Below are 18,774 nucleotides of genomic sequence, written 5' to 3'. Positions count from 1 at the left end.
AGTCATGCAAAAACATCACTAGAACACGCTCGACGGGAAAGTACACCACATGCCTCACCCAACCTCCAAATATGAAGGCTCGCCTGCTCGATTTGAAGGCGCTCCAAAAATTACGGTGATCGAGGTTGGAATGACGACTGTGCTAGGGTGTCATTTTGGACTAAAATCTGACGGGGTTATTACGGTGATCGAGAATACGGTGGTGTATATAGTTGCTCTAAGCAAACATAAAGTAGTGGCGAGGAGCTCTTAGATTTAGATTCAAAGATTAGCCGAAACTGCTCTGTGGACGACAGTAGCCGGCCGAACTCCGCAAGATGGAGTATTTTGCTCAACATGGACGGTTTGATGTGCTGCATCGTCCGACAATCGTCCAGAATCTGTCGTGTGTGTAGCAGACGATGTTTCACTTTTGCTCAATTGTGAGACAAACACTGGAAGAATTACTGTAAGGACAAGCATTGGCTGTTCTTCTTGCAGGCTTAAGATTCTGACACAAGATCAAAACAGAGCACGGATACACGATTTAAGATTTTAAGAACCGTGCTAGCTCAGCTGATGTTTCGCTGTTTTTTCCCTAAATCTCATTCTCAAACCCCAAGCTCTCCACGCATACATGTACATGACAAACTACAGATTTCCAGTTTAATTACCACGGTGACACACACACACACACACACACGGAGAGTTCACTCTAAACCACTAAACTTAACTCTACCGATCATCTCATCTCTCATCTTCTTTACAAGTCTCTGAACCCCAAGAACCCAAAACACAAGGAGACAGTACCGTCTGAACTCTTCTTCTAAGCCTTCCCCGCCATTCCGGCTGCTGCCCTGTCGTTGCTCTTCCTGGTGACCCGGATGTAGAGGAAGATGACGGCCATGACGGCCGCGGCGAACCCGGCGAGGATCACCTCGGCGCCGGCGATGGACCGGTCGTGCCTCCCGCCGGCGGGCCGCGCCACGCCATCCGGCCCCTCCCCTGGCAACGGCGTCGGCGCGTCCGCGGTAGCGCCCAGCAGCGGCCTGGCCATCGCCATCGCAACCACATCACCGAGAAGCACCAGAAGCAGCACCAGCGTCGGCTGGGACAAGAAGGCGCACCTCGCCATTGCAGCAACTAGCAGCTCACTAACTCTGTGTTAGGCTCTCCGGAGTTATGCGAGCTGGAGATGTGAGGAGCGGAGCAGAGCATAGCAGACGAGGGTTAGTGGAGAGTGGGTGCGGGTGAGTGAATATATAGGCCGTGAGCCGAGCTGGAGGCTGGGAGTGAGCTGGATGCTGACCATGGTTGGCGCACATGAGATTGGAGAGAGGAGGAGGTTGGGATCGGGGGAGATTGTCTCCGGGGAGGGACGGGTGCTGCTGTGTTGTGGAAGGACGACGTCTTTGGCCTTAACTTCGAGTAGTTGGCTCTGTACTAGGCTGGTTGCTTACGATTAGGCCAACTCCACTGTGCGACCCCAAACGGACGTCCGGTTTAGCCGGATTTTGTCCGTTTGGGACGGCAATGGGGTGGCCCATGTCCGCGTTTGTTCGATGGGTCGTGGGAGCGCCCAACGCGCGGCCGCACCTCAAAACCTGTTCGGGGTGGACGTGAATAAAAAAATTTAAAAACTAAATGAAATGACTAAAAAAAGTAAATAAACTTAGTTAAAAAAACATAAAACATATATATAGGGGTTACGGCCACAAAACGGCCCAATTTGTCAGTCCACTTAACGGTCCAGTTCGTAATTAACATAAATCAAAAAAGAAAAACGCCTCCCGCGCGCTCCTGCTCCTGCCGCGCCCGTTGATGCCGTGGCCGACGCCGCTCACTGACCGCCGGTGTCATCGTCGTCGCTGACCAGGTCGACGTAGGCCGGCGGCGTCCAGAGATGGGCCGGCGGTGCGTGGTAGATGGGGGCTGGTTGGACGGCGGGACGTGCCTGCACCACCTCCTCCCGCGGCGACGCCTCCCGCTCCGGTGACCGCGGCGGCGTGGGGCGCCAGTTCACGCCCACGGCGTCGGCCATCTCTTCTGCCGTGCACGACCAGCCCCACCCCTGGCCAACCAGGCCCCGGTGGAACGCGGCCACCGGCGGCTCCTCCACCTCCTCCTCCTCCTTCGCCACCATCTCGAGCTCGGGGATGGCGACCTCGCCGGCGGCAGAGCAGGCCAGCATCTCCTCGAGGCCCTCCCACTGGTGCCCGTTGTGCGTGCGCATGGAGTCCTCCATGACGCGCGCAACGAGACGGGCCTCCTCCTCCTCCGTCATGCGAGGTGGTGGTGGTGGCGATGGATATGGCGAAGGCGACGGCGTGGGCGTGACGCCGCGCACCCGCCTACGCCCGCGCTCTTGGGGAGCAGGCGCTGTGCGCTCCTGTCGTGGCCGCCGCGTCCCCGTCGAGGTGCCGGCGAAGAACGACGCGTGCCTGGTGTCGTGCTCGTCACGAAACCAGGTGTCCCAGAGGCCGGAGTCAGGGGCGTACCTGGGGTCGTAGAAGAGGTCGTCGGGGAGGAAGCGGCGGCGGCGCTCGATCTCCACGTCGCGCGCACGGCCGCTCATGGGGACCGGCGGGATGGGGACCCGGTCGGCGGAGAGATGCCAGTTATTGGGGAGATGGACGTCGCTCCAGGGGAGCGGCGTCCTCGTCTCCCAATAACGGCGGCACACCTCCGCGCGGATGTAACGCCGGTCGCGCTCGCCGGCGGACGTGGGCGCGATGGAGAAGGCGGGCGGCGCGGGGGCCCGGCGTGGTGGCGATGGCGACGCGGGCTCCTCTATCTTCACCGAGCCGCGGCGGCGCCCCGACGAGGAACCTGCCTCGCTGTCGTGCTTGCCTTTCCGGCCGTAGTTCCAGAAGCCCATGGTTGAGGGCGGCCTGCCGGCGACTTTCTTGGCTAGGGTTTGGGAGCAGGGGTTGCCGAGTTTCGAGGAGGCCGCGGGGTGGCGTGGGGCAGTGTGGACGACGACCCGTCCACGCTTCCCACTTAAAGAAGGACGGCGATCGTTCGACGTGCGGATGACAGGTGGGGCCGCCCGCTCGTGCGCATTGATGTTGGCCGGTGGGAGATAGATGGCCGCCTGCCACGCGGCCCCGACGCGGACGAGGCGCGCGTCCGTTTGGTGTCCGCCGCGACCCAAACCCGACGCAAGTTTGCGCTCGAAATGGGTCGGCCCGGACACAAAACAGACAGGATGGGTCCGGCTGTCGCGCGCTGGGCCGCCTCATTTGTCCCTTTTGCCCCAAACGGACAGGGCCGGACAGGATGGGGTCGCGCGGTGGAGTTGGCCTTACGAAGCGATGCTATTGATGCTACGAGTACGACATTGTTCCATTCGTTAGGCCAACTCCACCGCGCGACCCCAAACGGACGTCCACTTTGTTCGAATTATGTTCGTTTGGGTAGGGCAATGGGGTCGTGTCCGGGCAGTTTCCTGGATGCGGTGGCCGTGCGCCCAGCGTCCGGACGCATCCCGGCCGCATCTTGTCCGCGTGCACATTTCTTTGCAAGTCCTTTAACTTTTTTTCATCATTCATTTTGGTACATGACAATACATTATCACATTTTGACTAGTAATGCAAGGCCAAAGAAAACAAGAACCACAAGAATACATTTGAGAAGATACCCAACTTTCATAACTACTCCCTTGAGTTGGTCAGTGCCTTCTCGATGCACTCATTGTTTATCTGTGGAGGAGGCTCGATGTTGCACCCTCCTTTCTTCTTCAAGCCAGAAGTCGATGTTGCTTCCTCACATGTAGTATTGTGCCTAGCCTCTAATCTAGCAACAAGTGCACTTATCTAATCCGAGAGCACAAGCCGAAGCTAAAAAGACCACGTACCCCATCATTTAAGCACTTGATGAACACCCATCCGGGATGCTCCGATGTTGTAGACACGCGACGCACGACCATCCTTGGGCAGTGGTCGCACTTGATGAGGGGCAACGATGCGCCGACGAGCTTTTGGGCAAGCACCGAGCCCGGCCGGCCGCCATTCGCGTATCTGCCGGCGGACCATCGACGATGCAGATCCGAGCGGCTAGAGGATGAGCCATTGCCTGCATGTGGCCTTGCGGCCCTGCCAGGGCCTTCCGGCGAGGTTCCCGGCCAGTCCATGGCGCGGCCCGGCCTCCCACAGTCGGGCGAGCTCAAGACCGACAGGATCCGCCCCAAATCCGGTCGGCGGGTGCGAAAACAAGGCGACCGTGGTTGGGTAGCTCGGCGGCGACGAGGGGAAGGGGCTGGGCGAGCGCGCGTCCGTGTTGCGCGGCCGCAATGGCGGGGGCGATGGCGGCGGGCGTCGAGGAGAGGAGTGTGGAGGAGTGGAGAAGAATGAAGAAGAATGGAGTGAGATGTGGCCGGAGGGAGGGAGGGGGCGGATAAAAAAAAGGCCCGTCCTGTGCCACCGACGGGCGGGCCAGGGGAGGACACGCGCAGATAGCCGGCGCGTCCGCGTGGTGTCCGCTTCACCTCAAAAGCAGCGCAAACTTGGGCCGCCGATGGGTCGAAAGCGGACACAAAACGGACAAATGTCTGTTTGCTCCCGCGCGTTGGACCGTTCAGTTTGTTCGTTTTACCCCAAACGGACGGGACCGGACAGGATAGGATCGCGCGATGGAGTTGGCCTTATGGTATCCTCAGCTCCCGTTTCAAACAAGATTCCTTCTTCTTTCCCACTCGCTTTCTACCTAGCATATGATCTTCTTATCCCGCGTTTTACTCTCATTCAGGTGAGTGTAAGAGTATTGTTGCTACCATACTACTCTCTCTGTCCGGAAATACTTGTCGTAGAAATGGATGTAAATGGATGTATCTATAACTAAAATATATCTAGATACATCCATTCCTCGGACAAGTATTTTTGAACGGAGGGAGTACTTTTCGTGCACTTTGCTATTCCTTGCATCCCTCTGAAATCCATGTGTTTGAGCGTGCACATACATTTGGGAGCCGTGCAGCTCCGCTGTTTCCAGTTGGGCCGGCAGTCAGCAGCTGGTCTAACATTGACCCTTGCCGAAAGCGCGCCGCGACCATCTCCTCTCCTTGTTTGGTGGAGCGAGGAGAGGACGGACTGCTTGCTGTCTCACGGCCACGCCCAGCTGGATGCCAGCCGGATAGCTAGTAGTACTACTCCTAGTAGCTAGGCTACACGAGTAGTATCACTATTCCCAGCCAGAATACGCGTTTGGTGCCGGGGTGCGGGGCGCCTGCTCTACCTACAGTATCTACTCGTACGTAGTACGTGCAAACATTACTCCCCTTTGCTCGGCTTCATTTACCTCCACCTTTTCTAGCCAGAGAGCACGTACGTACACGCGCGAGTGTGCGCTCTCCTGTCGCTCATGGTTGTGCTTCGATTTTAGAGTCATCGAGCCGAACCCGACTTGCGGGATTTAATTTTCTCGAGTTAAATACACCGAAGGTGCCTAAACTTGTCCTGCACGATCAGTTTGGTGCATAAAATTGCAAAATACATAAAATTGGTGCCCGAACTTATCTAGTCGTGCAAATACGGTACCTCCTTTCGTATTCAAACATACGCCCTGCCCACGTGAAGTGCCAGCATGGCAGTGGCCCACATGTAAGTGGATACGTGCAGGGAGGAATTATTTTGCAGGAACATCCCTTGTATTTTATTTAAAAAAATTATGTAGAAAAGCCCTCAAACACAGTGTATGCTAGAGATAAATAACATGAAAAGAAATCTCCATGACGGTGTTTAGAACCTGCACCTCCTGGTTACCAAACGTCACCATCTGCCCATGTGGGCAAACTATCCGGTAATTTCTCTGATGGTGACGTTAGAAAATTATGGCACGTGAAATAGCTAGAAAATTATGTAGATCAATTCCACGTGTTCCTTTGCAATTTCTCTGATGCGTAATCCATTGTTTTTTTTTCTGAATTCCACTTTTATGGCACGCAAATTTCCCATGTAAAAAATACAATAATTATCGATACGCAGTTATTGTGTATATTTATTTATTTATTTATTATCTTTTCATTGTGTACTTTGAAGAGGTAAAGTTAACTTTAAAAAAATTCTGTGGATTTAGATTTTTCAACAAATATTTAAGATTATTGTGTAAATTTATATATCTTCACTCCGGACCATAAGGATACATGATTATGGTGTATCTTCATTGTATTTCTGAAGTACAAAATTATCAAAAGAATTGACAGCATTGTATTTTTTGAAATTATTCAACATATATGAAAATTACTGTACAATAATATTAAATCCTAGAAATGTATCAAAACATGTCAACCGTGTTTGTAGAATTGTAAGGACAATTTTACACAACAATGTTTTAATACTCGATGAACATATTCCAAAACATGTTGAACCTGACGAATTTAGAAAACACATTATAAATTTTGAATACATGTGAAACATTTTCCAAAAACATGAAATGCACTAGGGCTTTCTTTTAAGTTTATGGCAGTTGTAACTTTTTCTTGCATTTCTTCTTTCAAAAGGTAAAAACAATATCAAAGACAAAAAAATTAAAAACAAACTTGAAAAATAAAAATAAAACTTGTGTGGGCCCAAACGAGTACCATATATAAAAGAATAGCTTGGCGAGGTACATAGCAGCCAAAGCGGATTTTCAGAGCACGGTGGCCACTGGGCATGTTTTTTTAAGGTTAAAAACTGTCACTTAAAAGTTCAACATTTTTTCACGCCAGAGACGTATGCATGTGCTCTGACCGTCAAATTTTGTGCGAAATTATGTTACATTGTGCCCTGCAATAAAGACAAAATTCCAGCCAAATAACAAGAAAAAAATTTCATGGACTCCCTCCGTTCCAAAATAGATGACCCAATTTTGTATTAAAGTTAGTACAAACAAAGTTGAGTCATCTATTTTGAAACGGAGGAAGTATGTATCTTTTAGTATCTCTCACATACAAATGCGAATTTTGATGAAAATTCGCACAATATATTACACTTCTATGAGTGCACGTATAAAAGATTTTGGATTTTTTTTAGTTGTAAAAATCCAATTTGACTTAAGAGTAACAGGCACAATATGCCCGTGCTCCAAAGTTACCTTTTGCACAGCAACACCATATATATAGTTCGACCTCGTGAAATTTCATTGTGCATATTTTGGCGTGGTGGATGCGTATAATGCAATCTGCGACCGTGAGATCTCAGCATGGATTCTAAATCAAGCAATTTATTTTTATTGTTGGCTTTCATAAATGATTAAATAAAATATGAGGTGATTCCTCACGCGTAGGCTACCCAGCTCCTCCCCTGCTCTCAGCCACTTACATGCGGGTCACCGCCATGCTGTCACGCCATGCCGGCATAGCATACGCCTGGATACGGAAGGAGGCACCGTATTTGCATATCCAGACAAGTTCGAGCACTAGTTTTATGTATTTTACAACTTTAGGCATCAAACTGACCGCGCCGAACAAGTTGAGGTACCCCTGGTATATTTAACTCAATTTTCTCTCTACAGCATCCACTTTAACCCCAGCGCACGGAATAAAGTTGGACCCATCACTTAGCATGGATCGCCGACCGGCAAAGCATGCACTGTCTCGAATCAAGGGAAAGGGTCCGTACCAAGGATCTAGATCCGCATCCAGCGTCATGTCAAACGGAAAGAGCACACGTGTTAGGGCCCCTGCGAGACGCCTTTACTCGCACAAAGCTGTTTCACCCCGCTAATGTTTCTGTATTGCTAAGAGCAAGTACTCCTACCACAAATCCACAGTAGTAGATTTATAGTCTGCTTACATGGTAATTTTGCTTATACGTGGAAGAGCGGCATAAAAAAGTAAAGGAAGTGGTCTCTTATGCAACAATCTAACTCTATGCATGCTCCTAAACAGACAATAAATATGAAGAAAAAGATAAAGAGAATGTGAGAAAAAACACTACTACTCTTATAGCCCCTAAACCTTATAGCTAAAAGTGGTGACTTTTTTTTGCGGGAAAAAAAAATGGTGACTTATGGTGACTTTAGATGACATGACAACATCATAGCCATGCTCTAAGTGGTGTTTTTGTTACCCTGCCTTTTTTGTAGCCTGCATGACTAAGCTACCTTAGATCCCAAGTCTTGATCTGGTCCAAATCTAAAGCGAATGGAGAATCTCCCTAAAGAAACCACGCAGGCGGTCAGGCCGGTCTTGGTCGACAGCAGGTTAACGCAAATGCGATCCACCGAGCAGCCGGAGAATCCACCGTCAACCTGCCATGTAGCATAGGCACAGGACGATGTGTTAGCCGGTCTAGGAACATGGCAAAGACAGGGGCGCAGCTCCAGCAAAAGAGATGCTCTAATCCTCTCCTCACCTGAACCAACCATCTTATTCGCTTCGGTGCAGGGAGTTAGTGATTGGGATTAGCGTTTGGTGTCTATGCTTCTTAGTTTATGATGAGGTATCAGATGATGGATTTGCGTATCTGCCTGCCAGTGCGAGCAAAAAAATATTATTTGAGATGATGGTCCGCATGCAAACGATTTGTCTGCAGCTGAGCTCAGTTTTTGAAGCCATCGCGTTTGAACAGATACACGCAGGCCAGCACTTATGAAACAAGGAGACGACATATGGCCCAAAAGAAAAAAGATGATTGCTAAGACTACATAATGCTAGACCAAACACAGCAGGTGAAGCAAATACTGGAACAAGGCATCACACTGTCGGACACAAGCAGACAGATGCATGTGCAGCAAGAAACAAAGCTGAACCTTCGCAAATCAACAACCAAACATCAACGGAGAGATATGCTTCCGCTGAACAAGATATGCTTCCAACCAAAAATCAACAACCAAACAAAGCTGAACCTTCCAAGGCTAAATGCTGTAAACCTATTATTGGCTCATCTTATTCTTGGGACATCCCCTCTATTACTCATCTAGGTGGCACAAGCCCACTCATGTAGTAGTATACAACAAAAGGGGGCTCACATAGAGAAATGATACCCAAAACCAGAAAGAGCATATCAGCACACGAAAACTATGATGGTTACAGTGCGACTCAAAAGTGTTCAAACGCTGATTTGGACCAACTCCCTCAGGTCAAATCTCATGAATGTCTTGTGGTATCGACAGTGCACCGTAATCATCTGCCATTACCTGCAAACAAAGGAAAAGTTCAACAATTTTGTATTATTGACGAGGGCACAATACAGACATGCAAACAGTTGTACATAATATGGATGGTAATAATCCTCTTACCTTGTATTGCCGACCATGAAAGATGTATTCGACGAGCAGTAGCTTCGGGTCTCCGGGGCAAGGATCATAGAAGCCCATTATTCCAGACTTCTTTATCCCCTCGTGAAGCTGAAGGCGGCAGAAAGAGGACATTCAGTCGGATAACCAGATACATGTGCCAAATGGTTTAACCTACTTAATCTCAAAGAAGAGTGCAATGCATCACAGCCAGTCTGGAGATGTAAAATATAATGAAATGTAACCTAGCACTGGAGCAAAAGTAACATGCACTAGATCTTTAGCCATATTTATTATGTAATTTTCCCTCTCTTTTTTATGTAAGGCACACGTGCAATTAAAGATTTAAGTTGACCAACAATTAGACCAATAAAGCGTGGGCTGTGCGATACAAAACTGATGCCGTTGGATTCACATTGTGAGTCGTGACACATAAACCCACATTTTATTGGCCCAATTGCTGGCTAAACTGAACCATGAAACGTGCAGGGGCCTTGAAAGGAGAGAATATGATATATTCATGATCTCATTCATTAATAGTAATGGGGACTGAAGCTGACTTGTTCTGACAACCGCATTGAACGCGGGTATCTGAGAGATGATTAGTTGCATATATAATATGGGGACCAATTTTGGTTTCCTTAAATTCATGCACACTATTTAGGAGGAAAAACTTATAAATATAAAATGGATACATGCAAGCTATTCCTCGATTGTTCTATACCTTCAATATCAGAGCATGTTTATGCAAATAAGCGACCTAGTACAGTAGACGACTAAACAAGTTTGCTTAAAACTTATTTATTCTTAAATTTCCACCCTCAACAGATGGCTCGAGATGATCAATCTTGAAGTGAGAAGAGAAGGATTGACTCTTCCCCAATAAATAAACTATCAACCTCCAAAAAAGTTTAATTAATTTAATTACTGCTCTAACAGACCCAGGAGAACTTAATCAAACCCTCTTCCTGGAGCATCTACAGTCCAAAGAGGAATTGCTAGCCTAACATGTCTTGCTGAAACGAGAAACCGAAGGTAGTAAAAAAAGAACAGAGATTTACTTTGCAAAAGATAAATTTCGAATGCATGGATTGTTTTAAGAAATATATGATAGTTTTATGACAGCCTTCATTTGCAAGTTGCAATCCACAAGTACCATACTGCTATTATTGGCCTTCTAACAGAAACACAACTCACGGTTCTTCATCTTGTCAAGTGCTAGGTTTATAGTTCACATAAATAACTTAACTTATAAACAATATGACTGAAACATACCTTGAGCTGACCTGCCTCGGTCACGAGGAAGTTGAGTGGGATTGTCACATCTAATACTTGTGAAGCCACGTTATCATCTATCTCACTCAATTGACTACTCTCTTTGACCTTTTTATGATTGCCATACAGAGCTTTTGTGATTACCAGACCATCACTCTCCTGCTGTTTATTCTTCTTGCGATTAGAGACAGGTTCCAGCAATCTTTGTGACTTCTTAGCTGCTTGTCTAGCTTCTGTTAGCTATACAGAGAACGATGTCTTCAGTAAGTATACATGACACAGGAAAATACGCCTTCAATCACTAGATGAGTTAATATCATAAAAAATATATGAAATTTCGACAAGAAAAACACTGCCACCAATGCAGTCGAGGGGTATAAGCTAAATGCCGCAAGTAGCAGAAACTGAGAAACAACAATCCGATTTATTATCTAAATACTCCCTCCGTCCCAAAATAAGTGTCTCAACTTTGTACTAGCTCTAGTACAAATTTGTACTAAACTCAAGACATTTATTTTGAGACGGAGGGAGTACATACTACATACTAATAAATTATGTTAAGGAGAAGTAAATAACTAGTCACAAGTATGCATCTTGCCAAATGGGCTAACCCAAGTTATCTGTGCCATATAGAGCCTTCACAAACTGAATTAACAACCAAATATAGATGACTATTTCCTTAAACAAAAATATGTGATGACTCAAACACAAAAGTTAACCAATTTGCCTTTTATGTGATGAAGTACATAAGCTGGTACATAAGCAAGAACACAAACACTGATTCTACCTGTGTAGACAAGCTATCCATTTTTTCAAGTGTCTTCTGCTTTTCTCGCCTTAGATAATAAGGCTTCACAACATATGTCTGTCAAACAATAAGACACCACAGCTTGGCTTTAGTAACCACATTACGGATGCAGCAAAGGTAACAAAAGTGAGCTGCCTTATCTACATGCAACTATCAGTTCACACATTTCTGCCAGGGTAAGAATGCAAGTAGGTCAGGAATATTAGAACCTGAAGTAGAAAATATAGAGTTGAAGGAATAGCAAATGCGCCGGTGACGAATAACGCATTGAAGTCAGTTGAAAGCAAGACCTGCACAGTTACTGAAGAATTCAGTGAAATCCAACAAGTTTACGATCTACCCCACTGTGTTACAGTACATGGATCCATAGCTGCAAGTAAATGAGACTGCCTTATACTCGCTCCGTTCCTAAATATAAGCCTTTTTAGAGATTTCAGTACAAATTACATGCGGATGTATATAGACGCATTTTAGAGTGTAGATTCACTCATTTGCTTCGTATGTAGTCCATATTGGAATATCTAAAAAGGCTTATATTTAGGAACGGAGGGAATAGTTCTGTAAAATTTATGCTACATGTACATCTATACTATCAGATAAAAAACAGGCAGGATTCAGAGGTGTAATAGCTCAACTTACTGGGATAACTAACTTTTGCCCAGCACGATTCAACTCAAATTTCCAAGTGACACCCTGCATCTCAGAGCAAATAATGAATATTAAGATAACTGGCTGTGTAATAACATGCAACACGAATCGTACACAAACTAGTGAAACTGTTCCATGAGATGAAAAGTAGCTAAGATTACATGATCATGAATGCATGGTTGCTGCATGTTATCAAATACTCCCTCTATCAAAATATAAGACGCTTTTTGGTCTAGATTTAGAGCAAAATACGTATTATATTTTGATAAGGAGGGAGTAGTATCAACTGCAATTTCCTAGTTACAATTCATATTCTGGTTTTTGTATTGGACAAACAATGAACATGCAAGAGTCGTTTGCTTCATTACCCATTACTGCTTGAATCAGTAGTTAATACTATTTTGTGCTCCCTTCGTCCCATAATATAAGAGCATTTTTGACACTGCACTAGTGTCAAACGCTCTTATATTATGGGATGGAGGGAGTATTTTCTATTATTATTTCACTCAAGGGGATAAATAAATAAAGTTTTGGCAATAATGAAGAGGCAAAAGGAGAAATAAAGAAGCAAACTGAGAACACATCCAACACAGGAGACCTTAGAAGCAAGCATATTCACCTGGATTCCTATATTATAGAGCATCCTTACAGTACTGAACTCTGATATCCGTCTTCCTCCTCCAATTTCAAAATCAAGGGCCGTGCTGCAAATAAGCAGTTCAAGAGAGAAGAGAGAGAAGTTACAAACTCGTATACCGGTTTATCAAAAAAATGCAAAGCGGTGAGGTTTACATGGCCAGATAGAAGTAAGATCACAGCGGTATATACCTTCCAACTCTACCAGCAATACGACCATGGGACTTTGAGGAGAAACGATGGGTGTAATGAGCAGACGCCCCAAATGAATTAGTACCAAACTGGGGAGAAAAGGAAGTATATAGTTAATACAGGGCAAGTATCCAACTGTTGCCTAATGCAAGCGGTGAAATGGTGAAATGAAAAATACACAATTAGTTCATGAACCCAGTACAGTCAGACCAATTCAAATTAAATCCACATATGCAAATCATATTGTCCTTCAACCACAGGTCAGACATATTAAAGCTGAATCAAACAGACAATATTGCATGTTCAGTGGTCCACAATTTTACCACAAAGGCAGGTGCATCACAATATATAATGAGGATATGTTGACTCAAATAATATATAATGGGGAGCTGTGCAAAAGAAAAGGAACGCAGTAGATTATTCGGAACAGAACAATATGACACTATTCAGAACTAGAAATAAATGTTGCGGAAACTTGGAATGTCAACTATATGTTTCCAAAAAAATCCTTCTTGAAAAAATTCTGTCAATTATTCGCTTATAGATAACCAAATCGGTTTTCTAAATAAGATTTACAGCTAAGTTGGTTTTGTAAATGAGAACTACCTTTATTTCTCCTGCAGCAGACCTTTTTTCATCCTTCTTTTGCCATCCGACAGATATATTTGATTCAGTACCAAGGACAAGTTGTATCTGGAGGATGGGGAAAAAATGAAGTAGCATACAAGCAAAAAATCAGCATCAGCTTATCCAAACAACAGACATAAAACTTAAACAACATGAACAGTCAACCCCGTGGTATCAGTAACAAACTATCCTATACCCCGCACGTTGCCGCAGAGATGTCATGCAATATATTTCAATAAAAGCTAAAGTACAAATGATTTGTTGGGTTTGATTATTGTATAGTTGCAAAGTATTTAATAAATATAAATAGCATTATAGAATGGAAACTATCATGCATGTTGAGGTGGCCTTTTTCCTATGCATGGTTGCATATTGAGGTGGGCCTTTTTCCATGCGTGTTGCATGTGATGAGGTGGCATGCTTGCATGTTGGGAGAAATAGGTTAGTGGGAGTTAGCTATCTAGATAGAGAAGATAACCACAAGCATATACTCCCTCCGTCCCAAAATAAGTGTCTCAATTTTGAACTAGCTCTAGTACAAAGTTGTACTAAACTTGAGACAATTATTTTGGGACGGAGGGAGTACTATATAAAGATAAAACGAATAACTATGCCAAGATGCCTCACTGGAGAGTAACCAGAGGACGAAATAATGGCAAAATTTAGATTTGCATGGAACTTGAAATTTCTATAAACGTAATCTCTGTCAATATTGTAATTTATCCACCAAGGTACAATTGACACCTGATTTCTGGGCATGGACTGGAAACGGGGTTGCATAAGCCACAAGTTCTAGGTTATGAACAGTCAACACCACGTACTGGACATGGATCAACTTTTGGATAGTATAATATTCATTTATTTACTGTCGGACATTAGCTGTATATGGTCTAAAAGTTTGCGTAAACCTAATCGGCTAGAGGAATTTTGCACTGCAAGTCCAAAACTAGAAAATATATTGAAATTAAAGAGATAATGGTTTGCATATAATCATATACAAACTCCAAACCGTTTCTTCAGCATCTCTGGTTGACATTATAGATCGTGCACATGTTGCAATCATGTTTTTCGAATAGCTAGGTTCTCGTATTGTTATTGTCGTCCGAAGTGAACTTACTTGCTTATGTTAGTCACATATTACGAATAAAGTGTTTAGGACACATGAAAAGAGCACTAAATACAAGGGGACATACATTGCCAACAGTGTCTTCAGATAATTGGCGAGTCCAGCCATTTGACAGATTAACAGATCCGTCTCTCAATGAGAGAGCAATTCCAGAAGTTGCTGTTGAATTTGGTGAAATCTGACTGAAGCAGGAAACACCAAAGAATTAGGATGTGAAATAGGGAAGGAAAACACAGAAAAGGCAAATTCTCACCGAAATGTCTGTACTCCAATAAGGGAACGTAGTCCAGCTGTTGCCATAAAGTCTATCGAAGACACAGAAGACAGCTGATGGCGCAGCACAGCAGTTGCTGCACCAGATCCAGTCGTACCATTGACGACCAAATTTCCACCAACAGTGACAGTGTTTTGCTTGGATACTGGCAGCTCAATTTCACTAGACATTCCCATTCTAGCAATTTTGAAATAAAAAAAGTGAATTATTAATGCTGAAGAATATGAGAAATACAGAAGTTAATATGACATCTAAGTATTGATGGACAATATCTACGTCAAGAGGTTACTGTGTTTATTAGATTTTTAACTCTAAAACAAGATGTCTAAGAACTCAGAATTGGATGAAAAGTAAATAAAACGGAAAGGTAATAATGATGATCAATGACGAATGAATGTAAGTTTTCTGCAAGTAAAGGTCTATCATTCTGTATAATCCCTTTTCAGATATACAAAGGCCAGGACTTCTGTCTGCTAAAGGTATATATACAGTTAAAGTATGTTCCATCACCAACAAACATGTCAAAGAATGTGAAACAGCACAAAATGATTATATCAACAAAATAAAAATTAACAGATGAAGCCTATGATTACCAAGTTACTGAAGTTAAAGAATTTACAAGATGGCAATAACCAAGAACTAAACAGAAAATGGCTTCTAAATTATGATAGGAACCTCGCACCGCATATATGAGAACAGAGGGCATATCATAGTAAAATGGAAAATACTCTGTACCCTCCCATGATGCCGTCACCATCTAAATATTGTGGCACTGAGATATTAGCTAGGATTGATCCAGTGGATCGAGCATGAACGAAAAGTTTCTCTTCCTCCTTACGCCGTCGCAGCTCTTCCAACTGTCGTTTGATTTCTTCGGGTTTATTTAACTTGGGACCAAGTTCCAGACCAGAATTTAAACCTTCCATGCCATAAATATCATAGATCTGTCTTTTGTTCTCATCCGATAGTATCTCATATGCATCACGTATCCGTTGGAAGTTTTCAGTTGCTACATCCTTCATCTATACAAGCAGAGAAGACAACAAAAGAAGATGCTAGTCAGGTCAGAAGAATTCAGGAACGCAAACTGTCGCAGATGAGTTATTCAGCAAAATGCAGATAGCAAAAGTGCAAGCCTAACTACCGTCGTCAGAAATTTTAATCTTAACAAATTTAATATAAAGTTGCATTACAAAAAGAACATGTAACAGCATGTCCCTTCTCTAATTTCCATTTGTCAAAGAACATTTTCTTTTGCCAAACTGATATTTACAGGATAAGTTTTGGGTCTGATCAAAATATAATTAGCAGGATGCTCATGCTTGTGTTTCTACGGAATGAGGTAACACCATGACAGGTTGTCACCTCTCCAACATCCAATCAAAATACGCAAGACAGGTTGTTACCACATAACGAACGAAGATCTGTCCTGTTCCAGACTGACCAGCACGAAATGTAGGTTTTATTCACCCAGGCATGCGCAGTTGACTCAGCATTACCCAGCCTCTTCTTATGACATTATAATTTTCCTAATAATCTCCTCGGATGCAATATGATTGATACATGATGAAGGAATAAACCCATACCACGGGAATTAGCATATAGCCACAGACATTGACCAACCCTTCCCTTTGATCTCTGTCTCTCGGTGAAGAAGGAGAAATCACTACACCCTCAGTCCCATAATATAAGAACGTTTTTCAAACAGCTTAAAAACGTTCTTATATTATGAGACGTGGGAGTACAAACTATAGCACAGCAACAGCAATGTCTGTCCGAACCAACCAATGCGTAATTCAAGCACACGACAGCTCTGGATCAAACCAGTGGAAACCAACTGCCTAACGACCTAAAATCAAGACAATCAAATTCCTACACAATTTTTGCCCCACCACATCGTACCGCAAGCTACCGCAATGTCACCACCAACAAAAGCTCTGAGTCTAGCAACCCTAAGCCACCGCTGGACAGTAGCCAATTGGTTCCCACCAATCGAATCTCAGCGGCAGCACGGAGAGAGAGGGGGCGGGAGGGTAACCTGGGCGTCCTGGTACTTGTCGGGGTGGTAGATTTGCGCGAACTGGCGGTATGCCCTGCGGATTTCCTCGTCGGAGGATTCCGGCGAGAGGTGCAGCAGCGCGTAGAGCTCCCTCCCGTCCTCCGGCTCCGGCTCCGGCGCCATCACGCCGTGCGGCTGCTTCTGCTTGCCCGGCACGGTGGTGGGGGTTGAATGGGGGTGGTTATTCGGACGCGAGGGTTTATGGTGATTTTCCTTCTTCTTCTTGGTGGATTTGCTCGGGATTAATAAAGAGTTCTTCGATTTCTACTTCCGCCTCAAGACATCCATCACAGGATGAAGGAACTATACATCCGTTTTCTTTCCTTTCCTGAAGAAATATACGGTTCCGTTTTCTCGCCTGGGTGACGTAAAGAAGAGAGAGCATCGTCGCCGTAAGAAACAGGTACCGTCCCTGACGAGTGACGAAGTTCGGAAACCTAACCTCATCTCGTATGGGCCCCTATGACGAGATGTAGGGAACTCCTCGCGTCAGCCCAGCTTGCGGGAGGCCACAGCCTCGGACTTTTTATGTTTTTTTATTCATATTTTTTGATTTTTTATTTTGCTTTCTTTATTATTTCCAAATTCCAAATGTTCTAAGTAAATATATTTTAAAAACACTTTACAAAAAAAATGTTTAGCAAGTATTTGAAAAAGTTAAATGTGTATAGAGAAAATGTTTCTCATGTAATACAAAAAAAATACAATGTGTACGAAAAAATGTGATCATGTATTTAAAAAAGGTTAATAAAACATTTTTTAAAATGTATATAAAAATGTTAATCAAAATATTTTAAAAAAATTAATGTGTATAGAAAAAAATTGACCATGTATTCAAAAAGTGTTTATCTTGCATTTAGAAAAAATGTCAATCAAGCATTTGAAAAATATTAAATGTGTACAGAAAATATTGATCATGTATTAAAAAAATGTTAATATTGTATTTAATTTTAAGTCAAGCTTTTGGAAATGTTAAAATTCGCATAGAAAAAATGTTGACGATGTATTAAAAAAAGTTAATCGGGCATTTGAAAAATGTTAAAAATGTGTACAGAAAAAATGTTACCTGTGTATTAAAGAAATGTTAACCAGTAGTTAAACGTGTACTAGAAAAATGTTTTCGACGTTTACAAAAAATGTAGAATGAAAACCAATAAAAATAAAGAAAAACAGAAAAAACAATGAAAACCGGAAAAGAAACAAAGAAACAAAAAATAAAAAGAAAGCAAATAACCGTGTAAAAATGAAAAGGCTGATGAAGAAACAAAGAAAAATAGAGAACTGAATAAAACAAGTAAACAAAAACCAAAGAAGAGAAAAGGGAAGAAAAAGAAAAGAATGAAAAAGGGGAATAAAACCGGACCAAGCAAGTGCAGGAGCGGCTAATAGCGAGAGAGCGATCGATCTGAGCGAGCGAGGGAGGAGAAGAAAATGGGTCGGCCTGATTCGTACGCAATAGCGAAATCCCTTCACGCAAGAGCAGTTATTCCATATACGACCTGCGAGGGACCCACAAGCTCATACGGTGTGCGCGTGGCCCACTCGTATATTTTTTGGCCTCTTCCCGATGCTTCCAGCACGGATACATCGAACTGCCATATAAATGGTTTTTAACCCCTTTCTGCGGCGGCATTTTAAACCGTCGCAAGGCGAGTGTGGGTATAGGGGGGTCATTCCCACATGATCCAAAAATCGTTGGGGATAAGGAGCCATGATGCATACAGTTGTCCCTATAAAACCGTTTCTGATATCTCGGATATCTCAAACGCTCCATCCTTGCTACTCGTTTGTGCTTGCATTGCCATCACAATCGGTATTTTGTGGTGCTACGTTTATGATGTGCAACTCATCACAAACAGTTCACGATTATAGAACATGTACGATGAGCATACAATCACACATATATACTTTTCCTCGATTGTATGTGATTTGAT

The 18,774-nt window shown here is 44.1% G+C and overlaps 2 protein-coding genes across 2 annotated transcripts; both read right to left on the bottom strand.

Annotated features, from left to right (window-relative positions):
* Positions 1 to 525: 525 nt before the first annotated feature.
* Positions 526 to 1,356, bottom strand: LOC123091472 (uncharacterized). Its single transcript, XM_044513003.1, has one exon. The coding sequence runs from the start codon at positions 1,112 to 1,114 to the stop codon at positions 806 to 808; it is 309 nt and encodes a 102-aa protein (XP_044368938.1). The 5' UTR covers positions 1,115 to 1,356; the 3' UTR covers positions 526 to 805.
* A 7,330-nt stretch (positions 1,357 to 8,686) lies between these two features.
* Positions 8,687 to 17,189, bottom strand: LOC123125295 (chaperone protein dnaJ 13). The gene is made up of 13 exons (XM_044545810.1): positions 16,820 to 17,189; positions 15,517 to 15,803; positions 14,761 to 14,958; positions 14,575 to 14,689; positions 13,361 to 13,447; positions 12,755 to 12,843; positions 12,546 to 12,630; positions 11,918 to 11,971; positions 11,488 to 11,568; positions 11,258 to 11,335; positions 10,471 to 10,710; positions 9,199 to 9,306; positions 8,687 to 9,096 (listed from the first exon to the last, which is right to left on the bottom strand). Exons 1-13 carry the CDS (start codon positions 16,961 to 16,963, stop codon positions 9,040 to 9,042), a joined length of 1,623 nt encoding a protein of 540 aa, XP_044401745.1. The 5' UTR covers positions 16,964 to 17,189; the 3' UTR covers positions 8,687 to 9,039.
* Positions 17,190 to 18,774: the final 1,585 nt, after the last annotated feature.

Source organism: Triticum aestivum, chromosome 1B (assembly GCF_018294505.1).
Source record: "Triticum aestivum cultivar Chinese Spring chromosome 1B, IWGSC CS RefSeq v2.1, whole genome shotgun sequence".
NCBI lineage: Eukaryota > Viridiplantae > Streptophyta > Magnoliopsida > Poales > Poaceae > Triticum > Triticum aestivum.
This window is presented reverse-complemented; position numbering and strand designations above follow the sequence as displayed.